A 21,518-nucleotide genomic window follows, 5' to 3' on the forward strand; every position below is an offset into this window, starting at 1 on the left:
GATGGAAAATTTTTTCCTAATCGTAGGGAAAAATGAAAAAGAGAAATATTATTAGGTTTCTGAAAAACCAAAAAACTGAACCAAGACTGATAACAATCAAACCGATAGGTATGTTATATGTATGATTTGATTTGGTTTTAATAATTAAAAATCGATTAAATTAGTTTGATTTTAATTTTAATTAAAATTCGACTCAAACCGAATTTTCATGTCATGTTATATTATAAGTACCGTTTTTTTACGGTACATGTCTCCTTGGGATACCCAGACATAATAATTGGGTGACAAAGAAATAATTAATTTTTTTAAAACACGGCTCACGTTGGTCTATGTACCTACTTACCTCCTGTTGCGCTTTATAAAGTACACATAAATAAATAAATTTCTCAATTTAGAAGATTCGTCTGACAAAACCATTGACAAAGTACCTAAAAGAAGGCAAATAGGTATTGAACTAAAATAGACCAGCTCTCTTTTTATGCACAGATACTTTTTCCTAGTTTTGATGTTATAGTTGTTACTTCAACTTCAGATTCCCCCATTTGTATGCGTGTATATTATGTAAATATGTAATTGATGTGAGATGTTTTGATTCATGAACTTAAATCTTGGTGCGTCGTATGTGGAACAATATTTCGAGATCCTTTTCATACTCCATCAGTTGTCGAATTAAAATTGACTCGCTTCCAATATTATGTCAAATCTTATCAATTTATTACGGTTAAACAATTTAATATATTACTTAAGCATATTTAAGTAAAGGAAATCATATGCAAACACATGTCAGTCCATTAATTTGATATAAGCACATAATTTTTTACTAATTGCCAAATGCCAATATCTCTTTGGTTTGCTTTGATTGAACAACCGCCCAACCGTCATCAGCCCCCACATTAGTCATTAATTAATTATTCAAAAGCTAAAAAATAAGGAATGGACACGTCAAAACAGGTGAGTGCGATATAGATATTCCGGAGTTCTTTTTTTTTTTCCTTCTTCTTTCTCTGTATTTTTATTGTTGAAAAGGAAACATCACATTAGTTATTTTCACTCTCTTTTCAAAAATATCTTTAACTTTTTAAGTCTTATCATTTTACGCTTATGGTAGGAACAAGGAAGTCCCATCAGCGTCACTATCCATACATTGCACCAAAGAACGTTAAAGAGTTTTTCTTATAGTTGTGGTATCCAAATAGTTCACGCAATCCGACTAAATTCTTTCGATACTTTCTTAGTATTAATACCGGATAATTTCATCCACTCAAGCTTGATAGGTGGAAGAAATCACCTAATCAGAACAAGTTTGATTGATGGCAGTGTTTAATGCAGCGCAAACAGTGTTTGTCTATTGCCATAAACTTGTGAGTGGAATTGGTTCTAGGGGTGTGTTCGGTACAGAGGAAAATGTGTTCCTGAAAAATAAGTGAATTTCTATTTATTTTCTTATTTTTATTTGGATAGTGAAAAATAAGTTAATTTCTTACTTATTTTCTCATATTCGTTTGGTTGGTAGAAAATATTTTCAGCAAAATACCCACCCAAGCCCCACCAAACTCCCCCAACCCCACCACCCCATACCTCACCAAACCCCTCCCCCACCCCACCCCACCAATTTTTTTTTCTGAATTTTCTACACCTCCACATCACCCCTCCCCCCCCCCCCCCCCCCCCACACACAATTTTATTTTTTTGAAGTTTTTAGTTTTCTTTTCTGGATTTTCTACATTACCATATCTCCACCCCCCCCCCCCCCAATTTTTTTTTTGAAGTTTTTAATTTTCTTTTCTGGGTTTTTTACACCACTCACCCCACCACCCCCTCCAAATTTTTTAATTTCTAACCATGCAAACTTTAATTTTTATAATTTTTTTATAAAGGTAAAATTAAATATGAAGTAGAAAATTCGGGAGGGGGGTAGGGATGCGTGTAGAGAATCAAAAAAAGAAAACTTTTCAAAACTTTTTAATTTTTTTTTTTGGATGGGGGGTGGTCTTGGGGTGGATGGGGTGAAAAAAAAAACTTTTAATTTTGGGGGGGGGGGGGGGGGGTAGGGTAGTGTAGAATTTTTTTTTTCGGGAGGGGGGGAGGGTTGTGGTGGTGTAGAAAACCCAGAAGACAAATTAAAAAAAAAAATCGAGGGGTTGAGTGATGCGTGGTGCATGGGTTGCAAGAGTGGTTGGGGGGGGGGGTGGATTGAGTTTGGGGTGGATGGTGCATAGGTTGCGGGAGTGGTTGAGGTTTGGGGGTGGGTTGCGGGGTAGGTGGTGCATGGGTTGGGGACTGATTGGAGTTTGATAGTTGAGTGGTTCGTGAAATGTCACTTGTGGATTTGTTTTCTCTACTTTGTTTAGGAAAGTCGTTTTTCCATTTTTAAGGAACTTGTTTTCCTAAGGAAAATATTTTCCAAATTGTTTTACCAAACAAACATGAGAAAATTGAAAAATATTTTGCGGAATGTTTTCCTCCATACCGAACACACCCTAGGACTATGTTAATTTTAAAGCTCTATATTTCCTGCCTTCAATTTATACTTAGTAGTTATTTAGTTAATAGGCGTTTGGCCATGCAATTTGGAGTTCAAGTTTGAAGATTTGATTTCAAATTAGAGTTTGTATATGATATTTGAACAAAACTTCAACTTCAATTTTAAATTCCAAATTCTCCTAAATGTAGGATTTCAATTTCAAGTTTGTGATTTCAAATTTTTAAGAATTTAAAACTCGACTATAAGTTTATATTATGTAAAAAAAGACCCATAATTTTAACTTTTTACCAAAAAAAAAAAAAAAAAAGACCCATGCTAGATGTGAAGAGATTGTTCATACCATGTGGAAAAATTATTGTATTAAAGAATAACTAGTTACTACTATTATTGATTTATTGGACTAGTAGACCTTTGTAATATTATGTGTGTCTTTTAGGATTAGAATATCACCCAACTTTCACTATTTTTCTCAGAATATACTAAACACACAAAATCCTCCTTCTTTGCTAGTTGTCATATAAAATTTTAATTTTTTAATACTATTAAATTTATTTGTTCATCCAATCCATTTAACTCAACCTAAACCCATTTTACCGGACCAACTGATATCTTAACCTATTTAACCCATCAAACAAGTCTGTAACTTTTACTCAAATCGTTCATATTCCACAAGGAGATAACAACAATCGTTCATGTTTCAATGTTTTTATACCCAATTTTTATTCACTAAAGTTAATGGCTCATATTACCAAATTTAATTAGGAGGATAATATTTTCTCTCCCTATAAAAATTTGGTGTTTTTACTCTATTGAGGAGACAATTAGACTAGTTCCTTAAAGATTGATCTAGAAAGAAAAATAGGTTAAGCTAGTAACATTTTCACCATATGCCTTATCAAGATGTGTGCACAAACAAAGTTGATGTTCAAAATAATAAATTGTAGCAGTAATACCTGAAAGAAGCTTGTGATGAAGTATGTCAAGTAACCTGCTGCAGCCCATAAAATGACCGTGAGAATTTAGCAAAAGAAGACACATAATGTGTCTAAACAGTTTCCCATGACTAACAAAAGACACTAATACATAATCCCTACATTTTACTAGAGTTTCTATTCTTCTTCTGCACAACAACTGCATAATCCTTCATGACTTTTCTTTTAAAATGCCTTCCTCTCTTTGCCACAGGAAAGGTCAATCAACAGATTTAACGGTAAAAGTTACGGACTTGTTTGATCGGTTAAATGGATTAAGATATGAGTTGCTTGGGTAAAATGGGTTTGGGTTGAGTTAAATGGATTAGATGAGTTAAATAAATTTAATAGTATTAAAAATTAAAATTTTATATGACATGGCATGCCAATTAGGAAAGAAGGAGAGTTTTGTTTGTTTAGTATATTCTGAGAAAAATAGTGAAAATTGGGTGATATTATAGTCCTAAAACAAAAAAAAAAAAATGATATTGGTAGAGAATTCTCAATACATAAGTGACGTTTTAGGGAATTTACTCCATTATTTATAAAAGGAACATGGAGATATGCGATTTATTAATGTGACGCCTTAGGATATTTCGCTACCTTGTTTATGAACTATGATTTACTCATTTGGAAAGATTGTATAAGAGTCGGAAAGTTTCGATATTTTTCACAAATTGTGAGGTTTTCATGTTTATGAGAAAAAATACAACTTTTGAGATCCAAATTGCATGTCATTTCAACTTCAAATCAACCTGATTGCAATTCATGGCCAAACTGATCCTTACTTTGTCACAAGGTGGATCTCACCTTGTTCAGTATAAGAATAAACTCATGTACTCTTGAGCATTTATCAACTTCATACGATAAATTTCAATAAACTAACCAGTTCTGGTTTGCTTGTCTCTGCTGTAGAAATGATCTTGTATTTTCCTCCAAAATCAGTCCTACTCCTAAGCAAAGATGGACAAAGAAGCTTCAACCCAACACTTCATATGGAACCAAGAATTAATAAAAACTATATTATGAAAATTAAAGATGATCATAATTGGTGTATCCAAATAATATTATGTACATAACATAACAAGTAGTAGTATTAAAAAGTGAACCAAATTGGCCATTAAATCACCATACATGAATATTACTTACTCTCACACCCTCACACACCAATGCTGCTTATCACTTGCCATGTATATGTGTATATATTGCTTAACAAATTTATTACTAGTAGAACAAACAGGGAACTAACTCTCTGGCTTGACAATCTCTTCAGCAGTAAACTGAACTCAATCTAGACCAGTATCCCACAATATACATCTTATGAAATGCTATTTTAAAAAGACTAAGCCTTTTTTGCAAAGATCTCCATAAGGGAAGAATAGGTTCCATAGACTGCAAAACATGAGCCCATGACCATAAATGCACCATCCAAAGCGAAACCATGCCATCTCAGCTCATCCTTGTACACAATCCAGTGAAATAAAGCAGGCAACACAAACCCCAAACAAACACATACACTGCTCCCAACAAGTGACAAGAAATCAGCAAAATTTGGTACAACTAATGCAATAAATGTCACTATCAAAACCGCAAGCCATCTCAGCCACAAGCAGTAACTGCCTTCACAAAATCTCCTTTCCATTATTTCATACACTGGATTCATCATCAGTGGGAAAGAGATAAATAGGTTTATGCAAAGGCCTATCTGAACAAAGGTGCTAAGCAATCCTCCCCCAAGATTAGTAGTGATTATGTCCTTGGTATCTTCACCAAAAGCAAAATAACCAACTATTCCAAAAGCACCAAACATCAAAGTTATCAAGGCCATTGCCAAAGCCAAGATTTTCCCAAACTTGTCCTTGTCTCTTGTCTCTGATTCAAGAGGCAAAACCATACCAATCCCTTCAAAAGAATACACAGCCACGCCAAGACCATAGATGAACACATTGAACCCACCAAACATTTCAATAACAGGTCTGTTTTGTAGGTAAATCATCAGTTCCTCAACCATCACAACACCCATAGCACCTAAATCAACAATATCCGCAAAAATGCTCAAAGGGGCTAAAAGGGTCAGTGTGGGAATTGAATTCAACCCCAACTGAAATGGGAAACAGCCCCAGATATACACTGATTTAAGTGAAATTCCAAAGATTTTGGGATCTGGATTTGCAACTGAATAATTAAACAAATGTGCTAAAGTATTAGCCACAAAAATCAAGTAACTAATACAAAAACCAGCTTGGGAGAGAACAATCATAACATCAACAGCCAATCTACCAAGAGGTCCACACACAGCAAATCCCAAATCACCAAAAGATGAGATTGCTGCAGCTTTGACATGAGATTCAAGCTTACGCCTAGCATAGACCAATAACATCATACAATAGTAGGTAAGAAAGGAAACTATAAAGAGCATGAGAGTACCCATTACCCATCCAGTTCTTTTGAAAGTATAAGGAAGACCAAGAACTCCAGCTCCAACTATAGCTATGAAAACATTAGCAAAAGTCTTTGAAGGAGAAGAAAGGTGTTGGTTCTTGCCTAGAAGTGGTGTATCTTCTCTTGGGATGCTCAAAACATGTGATGATGAACTTGCTTCATCTTCCTTAAACCCCATATTCTTATCCCCCCAAAATCAAGAATTCAATTTTAACACAATCCCACAAAGAAAAATCAAAACTTTAGATTTGGTTTGACAAGAAAACAGATCAAGGTTGAATCTTTTACCCCTTTTCTTGGTCTTTGTGAATAAAACACAGATCAAGATTGAATCTTTTTTTTTCTTTTTTATTGGTCCTTGTGAAATCTTTTTGGAAACAAAGAAAGAGGAGACCAAAGAGGTATGATATAAGTTTTTTCATGTGCTATATTTTTACTTTTTGTTTTTTAACCTGCCGATGGTTGTTGGAACGTGTTGAATATATGGTGGGCCATGCTGAGCTGTAAGATTACAAATTGATCTGAGCCACTTGAAAACTATCGAACCAGACAAAGATGACAAGTTGGCAATCCAATTTAATAATTTATATACACACGCTCCATCATATTCCAATAATTACGTAAATTTCTCTTTTTTTAAGTTTTGGTCTAAGAACCATTAAAACACTGAGAGCTGCTAAATGATCATATTTATTTGGCCTAAAGGTGGCCACAACCGTGAAAAAACTACCATAATCTTCTTTTAACTTTGCAATATTTTCCTCCAAAACACACTAATAAATATAATGATTTATTCATATTCCCGAAACATTTGACCAACTAAAATTGAGCTGTATTACCATACAAAAGAATATGAATAGTCTCCACATAATTTTTGTATTTGATGTATATAGCAAATTATGCTGTTTATTTAATTTAAAAAATTATACTTTTTGCTTATTAAAAAAAATTACGGTCTACTCAGAAAAAAAATACTGCTTTACAACTTGTTCACTGATTTATATTAAGTATAATTAGTGTCAATATAGATAAATACAACATGTGGGTTTTTTTCAATTTGATATAATCAAATATTCTATTTATTTAAATTACATGTGAAATTATAAGTAATACTTTGTTTAATATGAATTACTTATACTAGCTAGTTTGGTTACACACTTATATATCAAGTATATTAAATCTTTAATATTATAATTTTAATAACATAAAAAAGTGTTATAAATATCAAATAAAAGTCACAGGAGATACAAGACCCTTTTTGTACATAAATCATATTAGTTTTATTCGTAAATACAGTGTACAATTTGATTTGCAATTGCTTTTTCCCACAAGATATTGCTCTCCTCCCCTTCGATCAATCCAATATTTTTTTTCCTCACGACAGCGATATTCCTTTGCTACTTCTCGAAAAAAAAATGTAGTTATTTTGAAATTTATATGATACTTTTCACACATTAATTAGATATAATTTCATTATTTTTTAAAGTTCGAATTTACAACTAGTACTTATTTAATAGGAATTGGACTTAGATACCAACCATATTAACATCTTCCTCACCGGAAAAAAAATACCAACCATATTAGATTTTAAATTTTTTGTTTAGTTTAATAAAATAAAATATGTAAAACTAACATGAATAATAATGTAAGCGATAGGAATTTTTTGTCTAAAACTTTCTGCAACAAAAATTAGCGACAAATTTCATTTTTAATCGCAAATTCTTCATTATTTTAATATATTTTTTTCTATTTATTTTCTGATGTAAACAAAAATCCATCATTATTCCATTATTATGTTGCTACGAAATGTCATTAAACTTATTATTATTAATTTATCAAAACTAAATACACCAACAACACTGCAATGTTTATCAATATATGAGAACTTATTTAAAATTGAATTCTTAGTTATATGAAATTACCTTTGATTACTTATTAAAAATAGTTAAGGATACATAATATGCCCACAAACTTTAAAGTCTTCAATATGAATTTTTGCTTTGAAAATGGGTGCTTAATAGAAATTATCTGAAAATAATAAAAAACCAAAAATACATAAATACATAAATATCTTTACAATCATCAATAAATAATTGATTTTACATATAAAAATGTTATATTATTTTACATATAAAAGTAATAAGTTGCAATAAAATAAATATGAGCTTCATAAGTCTTGAGGTTAAAACTTACAAGTACATATACAAATGATGTATTGTTAGAGATTACCCTTTTCATTTATTTCTTTTGTTTGAATGTTAATTGATTCTTAGGAAAACGCTAAAAAATACCCTATGCTAGTTGAAATAGGTCAGATTTATCCTTCATTATATTTTTTTGGCTAAAAAATGCTCTTGCCGTTACGTTTTTAGCTCAAAATGCGCGCTAATTATCCAAATAGCTCAAAATACCCTTCCTACTAATGGCTGTTCCAAAATAAGAGAAAGAGAACCAATTTTGCCCTTGTTTTTTTTTTCTCCGAAAGGAGGAGAATGGGGTTGAATTAGTGAGAAATATAATTAATAATAATATATGAAATAAGTAGTATAAACACTTCTAGGTTTAACAAATACGTAGTATAAGCAATACTCCTCCGATCCAAAAAGAGTGTCCACTTAGCTTTTATTTTTTTATTCAAAAAGAGTGTCCACTTATCAAATCAAGAAAAAATTAACCTTATTTTTCCAGATTTGCCCTTATTAAGTGTTAAGTGACCAAATCTCAATACCTATTTAAATAGGGATAATTTAGTCAAATTACCTATTTTTACCTAAATGGGGCCTAAGGCAAGGTGACCCCATGTCACCATTCCTCTTTGCCATAGCTATGGAATTCTTAAGCAGAAGTCTAAATGATCTCAAAAATACCAAAGCTTTCAAATTTCATCCTCAATGTGCCAAGCTCGGAATCACGCATTTATGCTCTGCCGATGATCTCTTACTGTTCTCCAAACGTGACCTGAACTCAGTCAAGACAATGCAACAATGTTTCATGAAATTCTCAGCTGCCTCTGGCCTCCAGGCCAACCTTGGTAAGAGTTCCATATATTTTGGGGGGTGTTCCCCAAGATACTGCAGACCAGATCCTTCAACAGCTGGGGTTTTCCCTAGGTGAGCTACCCTTTAAGTACATTGGAGTCCTCCTTTCCACAAAAAAACTGTCAATCATCCAATGGCTGCCCCTCATAGAGAAGATCACTGTCAAAATATCAACATGGACAACAAAAAAGCTGTCCTATGCTGGTAGGATGCAGTTGGTCCAATCTGTGCTCTTTGGGATCCAAGCTTACTGGTCCCAACTATTCCTTATTCCTTCAAAGATACTTAAGGTAATAGATGGCTACTGCAGAAGCTTCTTATGGTCAGGGGAGGGTGTAATAACCAAAAAAGCCCTAGTGGCGTGGGAACATATGTGTAGTCCTAAATCAACTGGTGGCATGAACCTTATTCAATTAAAGAAATGGAACCAAAGTGCTGTGACAAAACTGTGCTGGGACCTAGCTCATAAAGCAGATAAGCTATGGGTCAAATGGGTTCATGCTTACTACATTAAGGGGCAGCAGTGGAGTGCGTTTCCAATCCCCCAAACGGCCAGTTGGATGACAAGAAAGATTGTGGCAGCTAGAAGTACCATGGAGCAGCTAAATGAAAATCATCACCCCAGGCAAAGTTTGATTAGAAGATATTACCTTCAGCTATTGGGCGACCTACCAAGAATACCATTGAAGTGTCTCATGTTTGGTAATTGTGCAAGGCCAAAGGCCTGCTTTACATTATGACTTTGTATGCATCAAAGGCTTTTAACTGCAGACAGATTAATCAAATGGGGGCTTGAGGCTACAAAAATATGTGTGTTATGTAACCTGGTACCTGAAAACATGAGCACCTATTTGTCCGGTGCTCTGTTGCAAGGGCCCTGTGGGCTAGAGTGTCGAAATGGAGCAATGGAAGAGACTTTACTGCTACAAATTGGGGAGAGTTCTTACACTGATGTATTGCAAATGGCAAAGGCAGATCTCAGCAAGCTCAAATATGCAATGATTGTTGTTGAGATGATATATACCCTATGGACAGAGAGAAACAAGCGAATATTTGAGCACAGAAGTACCACTGTGTCACACCCCTACCAGGAGTATGACGGGCTCCGACCCGTAGGCTGGGAACCACCTGACTTATCCTTTACTCTGAACATTATAAACCATAACTCAAAGAACATCTGCACGCAGAAAAGGCCTAATATAGGAATATCCGATCATTCAGCACATATGTTCATATGCGGACCGACAAGGTCGTCACAACATAACATATATCATAAAGCCGACAAGGCTAACAGTAAAGTAGCAATAAAGTAGCAAGAGCTCAAAATAAGGCCGACAAGGCCACCAATATATTATACAACAATATGAACCGGTGGAGCTATAAAACATCTAACTGTACACACATGTCTACGAGCCTCTACATAGAACACAAATGATCATAAGGACAATACCAAATAGAATGCAGCTCCGAAGAAAGTGGAGTGCTCCTGAGAATCCGCTGATAGGACACCTATGGGTCAGATCAGTCTCCCTGCCTACCTGCGGGCATGAGCGCAGCGTCCACAAGAAGGGACGTCAGTACGAATAATGTACTAAGTATGTAAGGCATGAATAACAGCATAATATAGATATGAAAGGTAACATGGAATAAGAGAAATAACCTGTACATCTGAATGCCTCATAAGGCGGATGTCATGCATGTTTAGCCTTTAAAAAGAACATTTCTATACATATACATAGTACCATGCCCGGCCATTAAGGCTCGGTGTCATATATATAGTATCATGCCCGGCCATTAAGGCTCGGTGTCACATATATAGTATCATGCCCGACCATTAAGGCTCGGTATTATCATCGTTAACCCGCGTCCGGGCCTCCCACGTCCGGGGCAATATCATAACATGCCCACTGCAGTAGTGTGCACATCTACGTGCCATGCCCGGCCGACTATAGCGCGGTGTGGTGTGAGAAAATACATACATATATATAAAGTATGCATGAGAGCCAAATAAAAGTTATAAATACATCGGAGTGACGTAAGGCCGGTAACCTCCGATTATATTATGGAATAATCATCATCGCTCTATCTCACCTTGAAGGAACAATTATTATAAGGCGAGTTCAACAACAATGAATAAAAATCAAGAAAATCACGAAAATAACTCAACATTCTGATATTCACATTGAAATCATAAGCTTGGGACTTTTAAACATGAAATCACCATCATCGTCGTAATCATCATAGAAACATTCTCATCTTTAGCAACGTCATTAACATTGTAAAAACATGTCCGTTATTGTTGTCATAAAAGCTTATAGAATCATAAATCTTTGACTCGGAAAATAGGGACATTTTGAAAAACATTTATGGATTATCAAGAAAGGGATCATGGGACATTTGGAAAACACTATTGGATTCATAAGAAAGGAATCATGCCTTTAGAAGAAAGGGACTAGCCTTAACATACCTGTTTGACCTCCAGTTATCCACACTTATCCATCCGAATTCGAGAGTCTACATTTAAGAGGATTCACACTATCATTAGACTCATCATAGTATACTTATACTGATCTTTCAAGTCAAACTACTCTATATTCTACCAAAAATCGGGCAGCATCTCCCCTGTTTATATACTTAGCTCGAAATTCCAATTCAGCAACCAACAACATCAACAACAATACCAATAGTAATAACATCATTTCTAACACCAATATATACCCTAAAACATCCCACACGCTGTTTTCCAACCTCTATAGCTAACCAACTTACTGTACAATTATTTAACCACTCTATCTTCGTGAATAAGCCGGTATTAACGTAACTAGAAAGAAATTCATACCTTATTCTTGTTAAAACAGCAATATCTCCGATATCCACTTGAATTCACGCTAAAATCCACCGCAAACCGATACTAGAATCACAACCATGCGTTATTCGGGCCTCGATTAAGCAAAATCACTTGAATTGATCTTAGATCTTCATGAATTTGGTAGAAGGAATTTTGGGAAATGTAGAGAGAATTTAAAGAGAGAAGATGGTAGAAAATGAGTGAAAAAAATCAGATTTTTGTTTTTAAATTTCTGATTTTCACTGTTCACACCGAGTACTGTAGCAGGTAGGTTACTGTAGTAGTTACTGTAGCACGCGTTTCTGCTTTGTCAGCCTGACTTGTAACGTTCATAATTCTCCACTCTGATGTCCTATCGACGAGCAGTTTGTTGCGTTGCAAACTAGACTCGACGAACTTCATTTTAGGCTTTGGACACACCTTAAAGCTCCTCATATACCTTGAGATATACCCCTCCAAAATTGACCCAAAATTCTGTCCTTAATTCTGCCAACTTTTTCCAAATTTTCAACAAACTTATTTTCTTTGATTTGGTTGATCCCGGAATCTTCTAGAACTCCCCCTACATGCTATTTATCATTTATTATACTTGATAATGGTCATGTTCTCGTGTTTCAAGGTTGTCCTTCCCGATTACGACTTACGAGATCGTAATTCATCATTTACTCCATTGTTACGTACTTCTCATGGCTTGTACCTTTCAAAACCTCATGGGACTTTCCGATACTCCATTACAACGGTGAAGTACGTGGCATGCTCATGCTCTGAAAGTGCGGGATATAACACACTGCGAAAAAATTAGCAAAGGAGCTGACATTTATGTGTACTGTTCGGGCCCCTGCTGGTGTTCGAAACATAGTACATAAGTTTTCTTTTTAGCTGATAATGTCTGATCCTGTAAAGTGTTAACTTGAGTTCCTAAAGACCTTAGCTAGCTGTGTCGGCTGAGCTAAATCTGTAATGTTGCAATGGTAATTAATAAAAGTTCGTTAGTTACCAAAAAAAACAGATCAAGATTGAATCTTTTTTTTTCTTTTTCTTTTATTGGTCATTGTGAATACAACACGGATCAAGATTGAATCTTTTTTATTTTATTTTATTGGTCTTTGTGAATACAACACAGATCAAGATTGAGTCTTTTATTGGTCTTTGTGAATCTTTTAGGAAACAAAGAAAGAGGAGTCCAAAGAGGTGTGATATAGGTTTTTTCATGTGCTATATTTTACCTTTTTCTTTTTTAACCTGCCGACGGCTGTTGGAACGTGTTGAATATGTGGTGGGGTATGCTGAGCCGTAAGACTCCAAATTGATCTGAGCCACTTGAAAATTATCCAACCAGACAAAGATGAAAAGTTGGCAATCGAATTTAATAATTTATATACACATGCATTCCATCATCTTCCAATAATTACGTAAATTTCTCTTTTTTTAAGTTTTGGTTTGAGAACCATTAAAATGCCTACATGGTTGGAACTTTTAATTGTTGATTGTATGCTGTAGCCCCCAAGAATATTTGCTTATTCCCTGTGATGATGTCACAGTGACCAAAAAAAAAAAAAAAAAAGAAGAAGAATATTTGCCTCTCTGTTGCCCATATTTATAGGGAGGCTAATTTAGTTATTGATGGTTAGCCAATTTACCGTTTAGTCAAAAGTCTCGCTTCGAATGACATTCACATGTGGCTACTAGCATTTCTTTGTGTGTTGCAGGAGATGTTGTTAGAGTCTCATTCCCTCGCTTAATTTCGGGCCAAATTCTTGTTGTTTTAGTTCTCTTTATATATATATATATATATATATATATATATACATATATATGGCTTTATGCATATGAGACCCCTAAACTTGTCACTTTTTTTCTATTTTAGCACCTCAACTAAGTGTTGTTCCTATTGAACCCCTGAACTTGGCCTTAATTGTGTCTATCAAACACAATCCAACTTACATAGTAACATATATGGTGAGTTTCATTTTCGTTAGCCTTGCGCGTGAATGTCAATTGCATCCTACGTGGAAAATTCAATCAATTAAAACACCGCACCCATTTTAATTGTACACATCAGGCAGGAAGAAGTGTGATACTGTGTTATACAAGTGAAGAAGCACCACTTAAACCAATCAAATAGCAAAATTGGAAAATAAGAAATCAAAATCTATATATAATATAAAGCTAGACATAGACAAGGTGATGTGGCACCTCTCTATGACTAGCATTCTTATTTATCTTTTTTCTCAATTTTTTGAGGCTTTTCTCAATTTTTATCTTATTTATGTGCTATGTTAAAAAAACTCAAAAGTCACTCATGAAACTCTCTTAATTATGTTAAATGTGCTATGTTAATTAGCTTAGTCATCAGTTAGCTACGTTTTTTATCCTGAGCTAATCAGTGCATGGAATGTTTCATTTAGTATCATTACTCTACTTTAATTTTTCGGTTATATACCTCTTTGTTTTCCAACCATTATATAGAAAACAATAAAAACATAATGGAATGGACATGGTGCATGGGCACACTTAATCCGATTATAAATTTTGGTGATTTTTCAAGTGGTAGGTATTAGCATTCACTTGTGTGATTTTGTCTATTATATTCATTCTGCTACCATATCTTTTTCTAGGCAAACTCTTTCTATAACATACTTCATGAAGGACTAAACAGAGAAGGCATACTTCAGCAACAAAAATCTCTTGTCTTGTGGACTATGGTAAAACTTTTCATCTTTATGAATCATCTCTGTTTACTTTTCATCGTACAAACATTTTAGTATACCTTAAGTTTCATTGTATATACCTTTTTAGTATACCGTAAAAGTTCCTTTGTCTCTAATTTCTGTCACAACTTAGAATCTAGAATTTGTGTTCACTCTTAAAATGGTTGTTTTGCTTCTCTTTTTGTTTTCCGGAGCAATAGACGAGGGTTGGTTTTAGGAGATTACTCCTTAACCGTTGGTTTTGTTATATATGGTGTATTTTTGCAGCTAATTGTTAAGACATCATCCAGTTGAGCTTCATCCATCTCAATCTCCACTATTCAAAATGGGAAAACTGATTTCTTGATCTCAAAGGCAATTGCCAACTGAATATATAAACAAAGGGTCTGCAAAAGCTAGCTGGTACTACTAAATGTGCCTATAGCAATGTCGAGATGAAAATGAATTCAAGTGAGACTGCATCTGTTCTTGTATGTTTCAAGAGGAGCATATATATTATCAAACCACTCATTATGAGTATGTCAAAGATATCACTTTGGTTACGCTTGTAGTTATCATTATTTAGGTATTTACAAGTCTTAATTTTACTTAATACGTGTCATATGTGCTCTTTTTGATTTTTTAGTTTTAACTTCTTTTGTTCATTATATAATGTAAGATTTTTTTTTTCTTTGTTTGTTTTTCCTCAGTGATCACGGGAATATAAATTGTCCATGAATAGTAATGTTGAAAAGAAAATTCTCTTACCGTGTAGAATTAGTTGAAAGTATTGCTTTCATTGACATTATTTCTCAAAGCATTTAAATAGCAGAAGGCTTGATTTAAGTTTTTGAAGATAATGTTGATATTATTATACTACTTTCTTCTAGCCAAAGTTGACTGAAATTTAGTTTAAATAGTTGTTTTTTAATTTGAATAAACTCATTATATTATGTGTTAAATTTGTATTTTACTTGGCAATATAAAATAAAAAAAGTGACGTGGCATTTCCCATAAGATAGAAATCCCACTTATCCTTTTTTTTTTTTTACTTTTTATTTCATTTTCTCATTTATCCTATTTGTAAACAAATTACATCCGTTACATGTACACCTCTTTATTGGGGGGTTATGACTTTTAAAATCCATAACCCCCAATGTTTATGTGTTATAAATTGCATCTTTCCTTTTCTTTATTTTTTTGGTCGTTCTCAATAAATTGTATTTCCCAGCGTGGTAGAAACATGGCCTGGGGGGAGGTGGCTTTATTTTTTAACTTACCCTCTGCTAAAGCATGAAATTAGCAAGATGGCATTGTTTGTGGAACGTAGATGTTTAACAAAGTGGCGGACATGACATTCTGCCAAAGTAAACATTTTTCCTTTTTGCCTTGGAGAATTATTTTCTTATTGGTACCAGACTCCAATTATCCATCCTACATTTTCTTTAATATTTCTTTTTTCATATTACATGTGGTCATGGCTCTTATTGGATTAATCAGAGGTTATATTAATTAGATTTTGTATTTGCAAACTCCTATCTGAATATTATAATTTTCGTAATGTTTTTATTGAACTTAATTTGTGATAAATGGTGAGAGGTGGTATTGGAATTGGCTGAAAATGATAAAAATTTATCTTTTTTTTTAAAGCACAGCTAATAAAAAAAAATTAATTTTCTTATTTGTATGCAATTAGTAGTGTAACAGTTTCACATCTAATTTTAGTTTAACCTTTTTATTCTTTATAAGTTTTGTCGGTAGTGTATAATAACACATTCTACGTAAAAGTACCTACATAATTATACTCTACATTAAAATATAGGTTTTATATCCCAAACATATGTATTAACGTATGAATTAACTCCAAATTCATGTTAGTTTATGTATTAAGATGTCTAATATAATACACAATGGAATATATGAAATGAAAAGAATCGGTAATGGCGAGTGTAGACAAAAGCAACAGTATTGAGTGTGTTAGGCTGAATTTTCTTTTTCCTTTTGATATTAGTTTTGAGAATATTATTAGAACAATTGATATAATTATGGTTCTGTCTTCATATAACAGACTATTTGCTCAATGACCAAGCTAGAGTTGCCATATCTTTTAAGAATTTAATCAATATAATGTACTGTGATAAGAGTTTGATGTCCTTTTTGCTTCTTCTTCTTTTTATTTTTTCCTTCTCTCTTTGGTTTGTGGTCGGCTAGGAAAAGATGATAAGAAGTAAGAACGTCGTTTTCCCTCTATTATAAAACTTTTGAAGTGGTTATTTTTGTGGAGACTTTACTAATGAGTAGTCTACCATTATTAAAATAATAATAATAATAATAGGAAAACGTAGGAATACGTTGCACGTAGATAATAAAAGTTGGTTGTCATACAGATTTCATACCCATGAAAAGTCACCTTTTACGCTCCCTCCGCAACTTAAATCACCCAAAAACTAACGGATCAAAATAACCCATTAAAAAAAGTGATAAAACTATCTTTTGTACGCTAAATTAGTGCGTAATAGGGCTAAAATGCACTTTTTCAGTTAAGTTATATTGCGTACTAATTTAGTGAGCAAAAGAACTAAACTGCAAATTTACAGTTAACTCCTATTGCGCACTAAATTAGTGCGCAATAGGGGTTTAATAAAACGCCCCACCCTTGTGTCATTTCAAAGTTTGGAAATTTCATTTTTTTTTCCATACTTTGACCAAAGATTAGTCATGTTTCAAAACGTCAGAATATCAATATTTGATATAGAACTTGATATCTTTTTCTGCAGACAATAATGTCGGCTCAATACATCAAGTATACGTAAACGTTTGGATCGTCATTTTAGGAGCTATAAAGTGCCCCGAAGTAAGTTTTCTTTGTTTGGAAACTTGTTATCTTTAGGATTAAGTGTTTTATTTTATAGCGAAGTAATTTACTGCATTATTAAAAAAAAAAAAAGTTTGAATAACCCAGTAAATTAATGCTTACGCAAGTCCCATAAATTTTTTATCCATTAGACTTAAGTACTTATAAAATAAGATAAAATTATCAAGTAATGAGTATACGGAGAAAAAGTAGTAGTAATTGGTGAAACTTTAAACGGTCATACCTTTGCGCTCAGGCGTCCGATTTACGCGATTTTTTTTAATTCTGCGTATTTTTGCGAGATCTAGCTGCGCAAACGCCGCAAGGTGGTTTTGTTACACCTCGAATTTTTTTTTGCGTCGTTCATATCGTAAGTTGGTTAATGTAAGTTCGAGAATGAGACCATCCATGAAAAACGATGGAAAAATTGAGTCCCTGAAATAATTCCACTTGATGAACAGTAAAGCGGATGAACATTACGGGGGTGAACAATGATGTGTGGTGAACAGTAAAAAATCAGAAATATTAGAACGGAAAATCTAATTTTTTTGCATCATTTTCTACCCCTTTCTCACCCCTAAACTCCCTTTAAACTCTCCCAAACCCTCTATAATCAATTCCCATGGATTCAAGAGCCAAACACAAAAATTTGATGCAAGTTACACCTTGAAAGTTAGCCTAAGTGAAAGGAAATCACTTTTATCGTATTGGGTTGTTGTTGAAGGTGAATATAAGCTGAAGGAATTTTGGGATTCGATTTGGGGCTACTGTATAATATGAGAATATTGTTTTTTGGTTGTACTTATGAATATTTTGATGTTGATTGAGGTGAATTGATGAGAAAAGCTTGAACTTATGAATAGAATTGCTATTCGGAAGTAGTTGATTTTGCGAACTGTTTTCTTGTTATAATCCTATGGTATAAGGCTGGAATTTGTAATAAATGATTTCAGTATCATGTTGAGAATATTATTAAGTTAAGAAAGGAACTGACAAAAGGTAATACGGGTTATATGTGTTCCAATCCGAGCTTGTCGCTCGTCGTGAAATGCTAGTAACTTATTGTCGTGTTTTTGGACTGTTTTGAAGATGTAAATATGGTTTCTAATTGCTGGAAATTATGGAATATAACCTGACTATATTGTGGCTATTGTTGTTAAGATTATTCATGTTTTAATTGAAGGAAGTGAAAAAGGAAAACTTGTAAAACTAGGACTCGGAAGTGAAGGTTGAAGAGTTAAAGCATATGGACTATTTAGAGATTATCGTTATGATGTTTTTGGTGGAAAAGGATATGGTAAACATAAGTATAATGTTATAAAGGGTGTGGACTGAATTATGAAAGAAGAATTGAGTTCGAATTGCGCTTTATTATTCGTTAAACGAGCTTGCCGCTCGATATGATTCTTAAAGTAATCGAAGAGGTTTATATTGGATTATATTATAGTTGTTGTTATTGTTGGTTGTTGTTTTTGTTGTTGGGCTGTTGATGACATTTGGTGTCTTTTGGGATGTAGTATAAGCAAGGGAAATGCTGTCCCTTTTTTTTGTAGGTTATAAGATTAGCGAAATACGATAGTCATGACCTTATATGTTGAAGATGATATCATTTCACTTATTGTAGTCGCAAGAGGATTATGTTAAGCTTGGTTGTGGATTGAGAAGGAGATTATCTAGGTATGTTAAGGCTATCCTTTCTTTCATTTTGGCATGATCCTTATGATATGAACGAACGAACGTATGAACAGACTTCCATATTACTCTACTCTTAGAAGCATTAGGAGTACTCTAATCTTTGATGTTCCTGTACCTCTTTTATGATTATTCCTTCTGTTCACGGGTCTTGATATTATGTATATTGATGATATTAGCTCAAAGGTGGTTATCAGAGGTAGCACGACTTTATGTCACTCCGAGAGTTCTAGTTATTCATCTTATTTATGCATTGCATTTACTTATACATATGCACATTGACCCATGATCAGAAGGCGCTATATACACGTATATTATATGTATATAGGGTATGAGGAAAGGGATAGGCGTTATATATGTATATGGGGTATGGGGAAAGGGATAGGCGTTATATATGCATCACCACCTGATCAGCTGGTATACGATGATGATACCCCGGATGCGAGATGATATGATATATGGATCGGGCTGTACATTCCACAACACTAACATTTATGGATCGGGCTGTACGTTCCTCAACACTAACAATTATATTATATATGTATATAATTTTTTAAAGAAAGCATGCATATCATACGCCCTTAGAGGCACTTTTAGTTATGTAGAGTTATATAGACACTTCCAGTTATACAATCATGCAGATACATTCAGATATACAGATTGACTCTCATGTCTCAGATTCTTTTCATGATTCTCATGTATATGCTGTTTCCATGCCTTATATACTCGGTACGTTATTCGTACTGACTCTCCTATTGTTTGGAGGGCTACATTCATGCCCGCAGGTCCCGAGATACAAGTTGGGTAGGATGTCAACTCAACAGTTAAGATTGTTGCACTCCATTTGCTTCGAAGATTCCAGGGGCCAGCATGATTATATATTATATATATACATATGCATGGGTATGGCGGGCCCTGTCCCGGCCACGTTATGTTATGTTTTCCAGTAGAGGCTTGTAGACAGTTATGTACAATCAGATAATGTTTAGTCCTGGTGTTTCATATATTGCCACACAGATGATCATGACAGCCTTGTTGGCTCATATAGTATGTTCAACATATCCATATAGATGAGTCTTTCAGACTATTTAATACATACACATTTTCCTTATGAGTCTATTGAGTATCATATTATGGCACTATTGGCCCACCTATGTTTATGTTGATGTCACAGATGCATGTCAGATGGTGCTTGACTAGTACGGTCAGGTGCTCGTCATGGCCCTTTAGTTTGGGTCGTGACAGGTTTGGCCGGGCCAGTTTTTACAAAAACATCCTTTATCCCATCAATTTGAAATTTGCGAAATTTGCCCCAAATTGGTGCACAATTTTCATTTATCTTTAATAAAAATCTAGTGATAAAAAATATATTTCAAGATGGTAATCCCGTGGTAGTGATGTTTTGAATGTTAATTTCAAGGTGCGAAATTCAATTTATGAAAACAAGTTAGATGGCATTAGTGAACTTTATAAATAATAAAAAATGTCTGCATTGTCACTTTCACCAACTTGGCTTAGTAGTTTAGCTATCTCTTTTTTGTCCCAACCACCAGGGATCAAACCTAGGTGGGAGCATTGAGAAAACAACTTGGGTGCATGATGCATGGTTTAAGTAAAAATTAAGTATATTTTTTGTGTATCTATTTCTTAATGATAAATCTTATTTTACTCTTTGTTATCGTTTATAACTAACTCGCGTCACATCCTAAACTAATTATAAAAATAAAATATAAAAAAGTTACGCATTAACTAAAAACTAATACGCTAATATAAAATATATCGCTAAAATTTTATGTTATTATATTTTTTTGGTACTATTTTCTTAGTGATAAATAGTTATCTTAGTCTTTATTATCATTTAATAATAACTCGTGCGACGTCCAAAATTAATTATGAAAAAAATTTCGCCATATTCGAAATAAAGTAATGCCTTGACTAAATAATAAAACGCTTAAATCAAAACCTTATAAAATAAAACACTTAAACCTAAAGATAATAAGTTTCCAAACAAACAAAACTTACTTTGGGGCACTTTACAACCCCTAAAACAACAATCCAAACGTTTACGTATACTTTATGTATTGAGCCGATATTATTGTCCGCATAAAAAAATATCAAGTTCTATATAAAATATTGATATTCCGGCATTTTGAAACATGACTAATCTTTGATCAAAGTATGGAAAAAATATAAAATTTCCAAACTTTGAAATTGCACAAGGGTGGGGCATTTTATTAAACTCCTATTGCGAATTAATTTAGTGCGCAAAAGATAGTTTTGTCACTTTTTTTAAATGGATTATTTTGGTCTCAAATGTTAGTTTTTGTGTCATTTAAGTTGCGTACTCCAGGTTTGATATTAGAATTGGCTTTTGGAAGAATTCATAGTTTATTAAGTTTGGTTTTGAAAAAAATTATTGCGCGTCTTTTATCTTTCTTGATTTTCCTTCGGTGTTGATATCCGTTAAAATCAAGAATTCAATTTTAACAAAACCCCAC

The 21,518-nt window shown here is 33.7% G+C and overlaps 1 protein-coding gene and 1 long non-coding RNA gene across 7 annotated transcripts; one reads left to right on the plus strand and one right to left on the minus strand.

Annotated features, from left to right (window-relative positions):
• Positions 1-4,495: 4,495 nt before the first annotated feature.
• On the minus strand, positions 4,496-6,335 carry LOC132622005 (amino acid transporter AVT3B-like). Its single transcript, XM_060336512.1, has one exon. The coding sequence runs from the start codon at positions 6,074-6,076 to the stop codon at positions 4,799-4,801; it is 1,278 nt and encodes a 425-aa protein (XP_060192495.1). The 5' UTR covers positions 6,077-6,335; the 3' UTR covers positions 4,496-4,798.
• Positions 6,336-13,208: 6,873 nt separating this feature from the next.
• Positions 13,209-20,242, plus strand: LOC132623874 (uncharacterized). Of its 6 annotated transcripts, none has more exons than XR_009576459.1 (5): positions 13,635-14,489; positions 14,763-15,060; positions 17,252-17,328; positions 18,882-19,005; positions 19,806-20,242. It is a non-coding gene; the product is annotated as an uncharacterized LOC132623874 (long non-coding RNA). The 6 variants fall into 6 exon arrangements; XR_009576457.1 differs by having other exon boundaries at positions 19,786-20,241; XR_009576456.1 differs by having other exon boundaries at positions 13,644-14,489; positions 18,953-19,005; positions 19,786-20,238.
• Positions 20,243-21,518: the final 1,276 nt, after the last annotated feature.

Source organism: Lycium barbarum, chromosome 12, assembly GCF_019175385.1.
Source record: "Lycium barbarum isolate Lr01 chromosome 12, ASM1917538v2, whole genome shotgun sequence".
Classification (NCBI taxonomy): domain Eukaryota; kingdom Viridiplantae; phylum Streptophyta; class Magnoliopsida; order Solanales; family Solanaceae; genus Lycium; species Lycium barbarum.

Bases quoted from the DNA above. Each gene is read 5' to 3' on its own strand.
- LOC132622005 (XM_060336512.1), bottom strand. From the start codon at position 6,076: ATGGGGTTTAAGGAAGATGAAGCAAGTTCATCATCACATGTTTTGAGC.